The sequence below is a fragment of the Terrapene carolina genome, unplaced genomic scaffold (genome assembly GCF_002925995.2).
Source record: "Terrapene carolina triunguis isolate 2854851 unplaced genomic scaffold, T_m_triunguis-2.0 Scaffold69, whole genome shotgun sequence".
NCBI lineage: Eukaryota > Metazoa > Chordata > Testudines > Emydidae > Terrapene > Terrapene triunguis.
Window position 1 is genome coordinate 16,912,328 of NW_020664420.1, and position 11,255 is coordinate 16,923,582.

Below are 11,255 nucleotides of genomic sequence, written 5' to 3' on the forward strand. Positions count from 1 at the left end.
CAATATATATATATATAACCTGCAAACGGCATCATAGATTGCTGATAATTATGGTAGTAGTCAAGAAACTGCAATTACCATCACTTGCATCATTGTTCTAAAAGTCACAGACAAGAGCGTACTGTAACTTTGTAACAAACAGCAATGTGCAGCATCAAAAACATTGAGTTTGTTTTTGGATGTATTGGAGAAAGTCTGGCAAAAAAAAAAAAAGTTGTTTTTCAATAGACAAGGATACTTTCTTTCGTACAACTGGGAAACTACGGCCCCAATCCTGCAAACACACCTGCACACATTTACCTTTAGACAGGCGAGCAGTCCCATTGAGTTTGCAGGATCAGGCCCTATGTGCTTTGAGAGGATGGACAGTCTTGTTTATAAGGCACTAGAACAGGACTCAAGAAACCTGGGGTCAGTTCCTTGCTCTGCCACAGACTTCCTGTGTGATCTTGGGCAAGTCCTTTACTCTCTCAGTGCTTCTGTTTCCCATCTGCGAGGGGTGAGTGGGGGAATACTTTTTTTCCCTCCTACCCTTTGTCTCCCTCGTTTCTTTAAACTGTGAGATCTTAGGGCAGGGACTGTTTTTCAATATTTGTGCAGTGTCTAGCACGATGAGGCCCAGATCTTGGGCTATAGGTGCTACTGTAATACAAATAAATCATAATGATAATATATCAAATTTACTAAAAATATTCATGGAAAGCAAATTTCAAAGCCACATGCACAAATTTATGTATCAACTGAATTTTTAAACCACATGTGAGAATTTATGCCATAAGCATTTGTGTGCTTATCCAACTGAAACAATACCACAGGCCTTATCTGACCAATTGCAACTAAGTAATACAGCTCAAATAGTGAATACCCACAGGTAGCCAATTGAGAAATATGTTTTCATCTTTATGAACTGTGAAAACAAATTGTTGAATACTTTTGAACGACAAATATATTTGAGGCAATCATGATCTTCTGATGGATATTCAGCAATACAGAGAAAGAGACTAAATCTGTCAGACACAATAACTATTCTGTGAATTATCTGCACAGCTATAATGGCCCATTGGAAATGTCTGCTTACTCCTCTTTCTATACATAGTGTCTGAGACCACCACTATGAAATATGAATGAAAAGATATTATCAAGACATTTTTGCATGTTTACAACCATTTAGCTAGAAGTCTGAATGTGAACTGTATTACTTTAACAACAAGATAATCCACTATTGTGAAGTGTAGTTATTTGTTATTGTAGGGTTTTGTAATTAGGGGGCTGCTGATCTACAGGCTGGGGGGCTTTTGGCCCTATTATTTTTTCCTTGAGAAAATAATTGATTGAAGCCATAAACAAAGAGATGGGCCCAAACTGAATACTAACCTCAGCCTTCCCAACCATTGAAGTTTGAGGATGTTTACATTTGGATCTAATTATAGACTAGATTAGACTAGAGGGATAGCTCAGTGGTTTGAGCATTGGCCTGCTAATCCCAGGGTTGTGAGTTCAATCCTTGAGGGGGCCACTTAGGGATCTGGGGCAAAAACAGTACTTAGTCCTGCTAGTGAAGGCTGGACTCAATGACCTTTCAAGGTCCCTTCCAGTTCTAGGAGATAGGATATCTCCAAAAAAAAAATTCCTGGCTATGACTCAGGGTTAATAAAACAGATACAAATAAAACATAATATAGACTTTGTAAACAGATGTAAGCAACCCTCTACAAGGTACAGTAGGTCAGTTTTGGCACCTTCCAGCCTTAACAGTGTGCTTTCATATAACAGCTCAAAATTCAACCTGTACTAGCATCTGATATACTAATCAAAGAAAGTTATTTTTGTATTAAAACTGTCCTTCAGAAATGACATGTATTCATCAGGAACAACAGTATATGGGGAAGTGTCTGTGTTGGTGGGGGGGGAGGGTGACTAAAGGAGCCTATTAGCCTATAAACGTGTTCTCAGTGAAAGAAATATGAATAAAATAATATTTGGCAGCTCCTCTCCAGGGTTGTGACCATACCTAGTTAAAAGTACAGCTACATCGTGATGTATTGGGTTGACATCATTTTTGGGATTGATGCTTTTCTGCCATTTGCAGAAGCTGGCTAATGTCTTGTCTGCATGATGAACTATTTTCAAGCCTCGCTAAAGAAAAAAAGAAGAAAATATTATTATAAAGACTGCATTATATTGCCAGAGCACAGCAGCAACATTAATTATCAGGCTCACTAAAGTCATTGACTGGTTATGCTTTTGCTCAAAGCTAGAAACATCATTAGGAGCAATGACAGTTATTTGTGTAATATCCCAAGTATTAAGTTAAAACTTTGTCATTTTTGCAGCTAGTGTAACTAGAGAAAAAGTATAGCAAAGGAGGAAATTAGCATTTTTGGGAAGAAGCCTTCATAAAATGAAACTAACAACTGCATTTTTCAAACAACAATATTTTATTTTCCTCTTGGAAGCTAGTATTCTTCCTGACATAAAGAAGATTAAGATTAATTTGCAAGTAACTTGGAGAAAGCTACCTTCCATCATGTTTATCACCTTTAATGCAACATGAACAATCTCATGATGAGGTAACATTTTATGCTTTCATGGGTACATTTCCTTCACTCCATTTTTTTAAAAGCTGAAAAAGATGTACAACAGTCGTCTTATGATCAGAGAGAACAAACACAAGTTGAAGCAGAAAAAACATTTTGCAGTGCAAAATAAGCGCTACCAAAAACGTATTTCCCTCTTCTGTGGTTTTGCCACTTACTCTGCCTCACTCCTAGTATATTATTATTTAGGGTAAAGTTTTCCAAAGCACTGAAGTGCCATAAGCAGCTACGTCCCTTTTTCAAAGGTGCATTAGGTACTTAGGGGCCCAAGTCTCATTGAAAGTCAATGAGTACTTAAGCTCCTAAGTGTTTAAATCAGTTTTGAAAATGGGCTTTAGATGCTTTTGAAAATTTTACCCTTGATAACCTTTACCCATAGCTGGATAAATTAGGCTCCTATTTTACAAATTATTTTCACCTGTGCAGGCACTAGCTCTCATGTGGAGACCAATTGACTTCAACAGCCCAGGCGACAACCTGGTTTAGGATTAGGACCTTTGATCATAAATCCCTTTGGACAGAGACCTTATTTTAAGGCTATATCCACAGAAGGCCTTGCACAATTATGGTGCTATGAAAATAACCATTAAGTTATAATAATCAGCATTCATTTAGGGGGCGGTTACAGCATTTATGAGACATGGAACATGCAATCACTTACGTGTGGTAGTTCACAACAATGAACATTTTATCAGTCACTGTTTCTCTGAGTTTTGAAAAGGAGCTTATGGGGAAAATAACCTGTCTTGCAGGCGTACAATAGTAGATCTGCTTCTTCAGAGAGCTCCACAGGCAGCTGCATTGTGCTTTATGAATATGCTATGTGATTAGACTGTGGATGGTTCATTTGAGCATCCTGTACGTTTGAATCTCTGCTCCGCAGCAAGCCTCCTCAGTCTTTGAAAGTCCTCTTCTGGTGCCGAAGAGCTTTCCCCTCACACACAATTATCCTAATATTTGAACATTTTAACTGAATTTCCTTTTGGGAGTTTATGCACAAACACCTGCAGTTATGAGCTAAACAATGTGCCATTTAGAGCAGCAGTTAGCTTTGAAACAGCTGTGCCAGAGTCAATAGATTAACAGAGGAATGAACAAAACATTTTAAACAAGCAACCCTTTTCCCACACACAGTGGATGCATTCATTACTCTCTTTAGTGTTAATCTAAATACCCTACCAAAATCTCTCTTCAGTGCACTGCGTGCCCAACTTTCTTCATTGCAAACTTGGGGGAAACAAAATCTCACCTCTTCCTCTTCAAGAAGAATAAGGCGGACGAGCACGATGTGGATTGCATTGCCAATGCTTGGATCATGGAACAATCCTGTGACCTGTGTCAGAGCCAGGAGGTATGAAATTAATTGATTCCTCTACAGCAAGACAGAACTTTAGAGAGGAAATATGCAGGTTATTTCAAGCAGACTGCCCTCTTTGTTTTTTTTCCCCTCCTACATGTTATTGACAGAAGGTTCACTTCACATTCTGAAATGTAATAACCGTGATGAACTACTGCAGAGGGCTGCCCAGTCAAATGAATAAAAATTCAGCAATTAACAGACGTTATTAAAATGTTATGCAGCAAAATTTACAATCCATTAAAAAATTATTTTAAGTTCATTTTTCTCATTTAGGGTCCAATCCACTATTGTGCTCCCTGTGTAGTCGTTTACATCAGTGCAAGATAGGTGTAAAACACGGCCAGTGCACAATGGTAGCATTTTACATCCACTTTGTACTGGTGTGAATGACTACCAAAGGTTCAGGGCGACAGCAAATGAGGCATTTATTGTTGAGTTCTGTAGAAAGGATTCGGCTGGCCAAAGGAAAAAGAGGAAGTCAATACTAGGCAAATAGAAGGGAGTTGAAAAATATATACAGTGGTATCATCAGCATAAAAGTGGAAGCTAAGGGTTTGTCTTCACTACTGGCTAAATCAGCGCTGCTGCGATCGATGCAGTGGGGATTGATTTAGTGGGCCTAGTGAAGACAGGATAAATCGAAGGCAGAGTACTCTCCTATCCACTTCAGTACTCCACCTTCTCAAGAGGCGGGAGAGTGGTGTAGACACTGCTGTAAATCGATCTAAGTTGCTTTGACTTAATTTACATAACTTACGTAACTGAACTAGCATAACTTAGATCGCCTTACCTCATTAGTGTAGAGCAGACCTTAGACTAAAGGTAAAATGACAGATGGAGCAGTTAGACTAAACAATAACAAAGGGCCCAGCATTGAACTCCGAGTCCTCATGCCCCAAATGGTGGTGTCAGTGTGTGTGCGATTAGACAGGCTGCTTCTCAAGAGCATTACTAGTAAAAGGAAGAGATGGGGGGAGGGGGGCGTGCAGCAGGAACAAAGCTGACACTTAAGCCTGGTCTATACCTAAAATTTAGGTTGACCTTGCTATGTCACTCAGGGGTCCTGAGCACCATAGTTAGATTGACCTAAGCCCCAGCATAGATGTGGCTAAATCAAAGGAGGAATTCTTCTGTCAACCAAGCTACCGCTGGTTGGGGAGACGGATTATCTACATAGATAGGAAAACCATTCCATCAATCTAGGAGGTGTACACACTATGGCTGCAGTGCTGTAGTGGCTGTAGTATATGCCCTTAGTCACAATCTGCCAGAGGAAGTCATTTTCCCCCTCAGCTGGGAAGGGTTGCATCTGTTGTTTGAAATGAGCTTCATTGTGAGTACAAAAACTGATCAGTTACATTGTGCTCTGTAAACAGTTACTCCAAGACAAAACAGTATTGATGGCTACAATGAAAGACAATTTCAAGACTTCTGTGTGAATCCATTGCAGATGTGTCCCATTAGTGCAAATCATATAAACAAAAACCTAGGAGACATCTGAATTGCATTAGCTGAATACTGTAGGATGGAAAAAAATATATTGTGCTGGTTCTTAATTCTTCAGAAATCTCTCAACTGAAAGATAATTGTTTAAGTATTTTGCACTCATTAGCAGCTGCCAAAAAAAAGGCTGTTCCTAGTGGGGGATGGTTAGTCTAACTAAGTCTCAGACACACAAAGGAATATTGAAATATTATGTACTTATGGTTTTTTTCAGTGCATGTCAGATTTTTTCTGGGGCTATTAATACAGTTCAGTACATAAATATTCGTGAAACAAAGGATTTTACATAAGAACATAAGAATGGCCATACTGGGTCAGACCAAAGGTCCATCTAGCCAAGTATCCTGTCTTCTGACCAATGCCAGGTGCCCCAGAGGGAATGAACAAAACAGGTAATCATCAAGTGATCCATCCCCTATCGCCCACTCCCAGCTTCTGGCAAACAGAGGCTAAGGACACATGGCTAATAGCCATTGATAGACCTCTCTTTTTTTAACCCTGTTATAGTCTTGGCCTTCACAGCATCCTCTGGCAAGGAGTTCCACAGGTTGACTATGCATTGTGTGAAAAAATACTTCCTTTTGTTTGTTTTAAACCTGCTGCCTATTAATTTCATTTGGTGATCCCTAGTTATGTTATGAGAACATGTAAATAACACTCCCTTATTTACTTTCTCCACACTAGTCATGATTTTATAGACCTCTATCATATCACCCCTTAGTCATCTCTTTTCCAAGCTGAAAAGTCCCAGTCTTATTAATCTCTCCTCATATGGCAGCTGTACCATACCCCTAATCATTTTTGTTGCCCTTTTCTGAACCTTTTCAATTCCAATATATCTTTTTCAAGATGGGGTGACCACATCTGCACGCAGTATTCAAGATGTGGGCGTACCATGGCTATATATAGACACAATATGATATTTTCTGTCTTATTATCTATCCCTTTATTAATGATTCCCAACATTCTGTTCGCTTTTTTGACTGCCACTGCAATGGATGTTTTCAGAGAACTATCCACAATGACTCCAAGATCTCTTTCGTGAGTGGTAACAGCCAAATTAGACACCATCATTTTATATGTATAGTTAGGATTATGTTTTCCAATGTGCATTGCTTTGCATTTATCAACACTGAATTTCATCTGCCATTTTGTTGCCCAGTCACACAGTTTTGAGAGATCCTTTTGTAGCTCTTCGCAGTCTGCCTGGGACTTAACTATCTTGAGCAATTTTGTATCATCTGCACATTTTGCCACCTCACGGTTTACCCCTTTTCCCAGATCATTTATGAATGTATTGAATAGGACTGGGCCTAGTACAGAACCCTGGGGGACACCAGTATTTACCTCTCTCCATTCTGAAAACTGGCCATTTATTCCTACCCTTTGTTTCCTATCTTTTAACCAGTTACCAATCCATGAGAGGACCTTCCCTCTTATCCCATGACAGCTTAATTTGCTTAAGAGCCTTCGGTGAGGGACCTTGTCAAAGGCTTTCTGAAAATCTAAGTACACTATATCCACTGGATCCCTCTTGTCCACATGCTTGTTGACCCCCTCAAAGGATTCTAGTAGATTGGTGAGGCATGATTTCCCTTTACAAAAACCTTGTTGACTCTTCCCCAACAAATTATGTTCATCTATGTGTCTGACAATTTTGTTCTTTACTATACTGTAGTTTCAACCAGCTTGCCCAGTACTGAAGTCAGGCTTACAGGCCTGTAATCGCTATGATCACCTCTGAAGCCCTTTTTAAAAATTGGTGTCAGATTAGCTATCCTCCAGTCATTTGGTACAGGAGCTGATTTAAATGATAGGTTACAGACTACAGTTAGTAGTTCTGCAATTTCACATTTGAGTTCCTTCAGAACTCTTGGGTGAATACCATTTGATCCTGATGACTTATTACTGTTTAATTTATCAATTTGTTCCAAAACTTCCTCTAATGACCCCTCAATCTGGGACAGTTCCTCAGATTTGTCACCTAAAAAGAATGGCTCAGGTTTGGGAATTTCCCTCACATCCTCAGCCATGAAGACCGATGCAAAGAATTCATTTAGTTTCTCTGCAATGGCCTTTTTTGGCCTTCCTAATTATATTTTTACACTTTATTTGCCAGAGTTTATGATCCTTTCTATTTTCCTCACTAGGATTTAACTTCCACTTTTTAAAGGATGCCTTTTTGCCTCTCACTGCTTCTTTTACTTTGTTGTTTAGCCACAGTGGCACTTTTTTGGTTCTTTTACTACGTCCTACGTGCCAACTTCTGGGGTGCTCCAGCAAAAAAATTGTGGGTGCTGAGCACACACTGGCAGTCCCTCTACCAGAACCTCCCCCTTCCCGCAGCGCCGCCTGCCCGCCAGCGGGCCCCACCAATCAGCACCTCCCCCTCCCTCCCAGTGCCTAAAACCTGCCATGGATCAGCTGTTTGGCAGCGTCAGGACAGGAGGCGCTGGGGGGGAGCGAGGGCACAGCGTGCTCGGGGGAGGGGGCGGAACTGGGTGGGAAAGGGGTGGCACGGAGGTGAGAAGAAGCAGGGCGGGGGTGGGGCCTTAGGGGAAAGAGGTGGAGTGGGGGCGGGGCCAGAGCAGAGCCGGGAAGAGCACCCCACCACAGATTAGAAACTCACGCCTATGTATTATGTTTTTTAATTTGGGGGTATACATTTAAGATGAGCCTCTATTATGGTGTCTTTAAAAAGTTTCCATGCAGCTTTCAGGGATTTCACTTTTCGCACTGTTTAACTAACCTCATTTTTGTATAGTTCCCCTTTCTGAAATTAAATGCTACAGTGTTAGGCTGCTGTGGTGTTTTCCCCACCACAGGGATGTTAAATTTAATTATATTATGGTCACTATTACCAAGTGATAAGCTATATTCACCTTTTGGACCAAATACTGTGCTCTATTTAGGACTAAATCAAGAATGGCCTCTCCTCTTGTGGGTTCCAGGACTGGCTATTCCAAGAAGCAGTCATTTAAGGTGTCAAGAAACTTTATCTCTGCATCCCATCCTGAGGTGACATGTACCCAGTCAATATGGGGATAGTTGAAATCCCCCATTATTATTGAGTTTTTTACTTTAATCTCTCTAATCTCCCTGAGCATTTCACAGTCACTATCACCATCCTGGTCAGGTGGTCAGTAATATATCCCTACTGCTATATTCTTATTATTAGAGCATGGAATTACTATCCATAGAGATTCTATGGTACACTTTGGTTCATTTAAGATTTTTACTTCATTTGATTCTACGCTTTCTTTCACATATAGTGCCACTCCCCCACCAGCACAACCTGTTCTGTCCTTCCAATTTTGAAGGGGAGAAGGGGACGAAGGCGAGATTTGATCATTTCTTTAAAGTATTATTGTAACTAGAAATCAAAACCACAGCTCTATCACCCCAGCTTTGAGGGAATCCAAAATCAAACCCCAGATCCAGATTTTGCAACTGGCTGCTGTTGCTATAATGGACCAAACCAAAATGTTGGATCTAAATGACTCTGAAATCTGGATCTGATCTGACTTTTGAGGCCCAGTCCAGCTTTACCTTCCTCCCAAACTCCTTTTTCTAACAATTATTAAGGTTCCCATTGACTTTGATGAACAGGACATGAACATCTGATGACAGAATCTGACATTGGGAAGCATGCTCATTAAGAACTGAAATGCAAATATAGGTTTCAGACGTAGGCCTGGTCTATGATAGAATATTAGATCAGTTTAATTACATCGGTCGGGGCTGTGAAAAATCCACACCCTGGAGCCGCATTATTAAGCCAACCTAAATCCTCACGTAGACAGCGCTAGGCTGACAGAAGAATTCTTCTGGTGACTTATCTACCATTTCTTGTGGAGGTGGATTACCTTCGCCAATGGGAGAACCCTTCCCATTGGTGTAGGTAGTGTCTACACTGAATGCTACAGTGGAGCAGCTGTGCTGCTGAAGCATTTTAAATGTAGACAAGCCCTAAAAGAGACCTTGTACGTTGCTTACAAGGAATAGAAGCATAGGTCTTTTCTTATGTCTCATCCCTAACTATGGGCTACACCAGTTTCTATATATTGGCTGCTCCACTGTGCATGAATGATGTGACGGCTTTGGAACTGTTCTATATTAATTCAGGAACAATAAATGTTCTGTTGGTCTGATTGTTGTAAGGGACGCTGTGTACAAGGGGTTAATTCAAGCAGGAGCTGGTTGCACTGTGCAGGAAAGAGGACAACAGCTTCAGATAGCTACCATTTCATTACACTCGGGGAACAATACTAGACATATTCACTTTAATAGCCTGCTTCTTGTCCCCTACTGAGCTCAATGGGCCAGTTTGTCAAGGCGGGAGGGGTCACAGGTTGTAACAGGGTGGCCAAATAGCAAGTGTGAAAAATCAGGACAAAGACCCAAATGGCAGGACTTCCCTATAAAATCGGGACATCTGGTCACTATAGGCTGTAAACACTGAAGAACCAAAATGCCAGGGAAGGAAGACAAAGGGCTTCTGAGGGGACAAAATGGGACATTCTCAAGGGAGGGGTTGCTGGGAGTTGCTGATGAGAAGTGGTTCTCATAGACCTAGAGGTCAGAGGTCTGGAGCAGAGGAACCTCTGCCAAGGGCTGGCAAGCCTCTAGATAAGATACTTATGTGGTTAGGCCTCATATTGTTTTAAACTCTCTTTTTTCTGATGCTTTGCTGGGTTCCTACTGTTAAGTTTTAAAACACTTTGTTTTAAGAAAGCTGCCTGGTCACAGTTCTCCAAAGGGAGATTTGCAGGTGCCAAGCCCAGTTGGGCCTGGGACATCCTGGTAGCCAGGATGCAGTAGCTTGGGGACTGAGTGAATTGTGAGATTCCACCTTCAGAAAGGTAAAGGGTTGAGGCCTAACACCTGAGGGATGTTCTCAGAGAGACCGGAAAGGGGTCCTGTAACTGTGACACATAATATGGGTAATTTCTTTTGACTCTGTCAAACACCAGTGATGAATAGTGTCCATAAACAACCCCAGTTTTCCTTCCTCAAATGCTGTGTAATATGCTATTTACTCTTATGGCTACTACCTAAATACAGTTAGGTAGAAAAGGAAAGGATGCAACGAAACTGAAGAAGTCTCATAACTTCATACATATCTATCATTCACATTAATATTAACAGTAAAAACATACCTACAGTAATGAAACTGAAGGCCAGATTCTATTACCCTTACTCATAATGAGTAGCACCTTACTCTTCAAGTTGTCCCACTGAAATCAATGGAACTAACTGTAATAATAGTATGAGTAAGGGTATCTGTCCCTATGCTTGTAAATCTAAAATGAAAGTCAGGAAATGCAAAAGTTAAGGTATTTATAACCATATTAACATACTGACTATTAAAGTTCTCATGTACCACTTTAGCCACAGCACTGCTGGAGCTAAAGGAGAACTTATTTAGCTGTGAGAAAGCAGCAAGCTATACAGTCACTTGGACCAGCAAGCGAATGCAGTTATAAGATCCTGTGCTTTACTTTGTGTTTTACTGTATAGGTTTTAAACCCTACTATATTGTAGCTTCAGGAGTAGCCTGGCTGGAACTGGCGGCCTCTCTGTTGACATAAGAAGATAACACCACAGGAGGTTCATGTCCAGAAGGTTTCCTTGACAATTATAAGGGCTAGACACTTTTTTTCCCCAAGGGAAAACTTAGATAGGGTTACCATACGTCCTCTTTTTCCCGGACATGTCCGGCTTTTCGGCACTCAAACCCCCGTCCGGGGGGAATTGCCAAAAAGCCGAACATGTCCGGGAAAATGGCGGCTCTGC

The 11,255-nt window shown here is 40.8% G+C and overlaps 1 protein-coding gene across 1 annotated transcript in view; it reads right to left on the reverse strand.

Annotated features, from left to right (window-relative positions):
• The window catches only part of ADAMTS12 (ADAM metallopeptidase with thrombospondin type 1 motif 12), a 263,062-nt gene that overhangs the window by 126,430 nt on the left and 125,377 nt on the right, over positions 1 to 11,255 (reverse strand). The window contains exons 5-6 of the mRNA XM_026649042.2: positions 3,846 to 3,929; positions 2,011 to 2,135 (exon numbers count right to left, since the gene is read on the reverse strand). Coding sequence (XP_026504827.1) covers positions 2,011 to 2,135; positions 3,846 to 3,929 — 209 coding nt within the window. The remainder of the gene's footprint in view (positions 1 to 2,010; positions 2,136 to 3,845; positions 3,930 to 11,255) is intronic.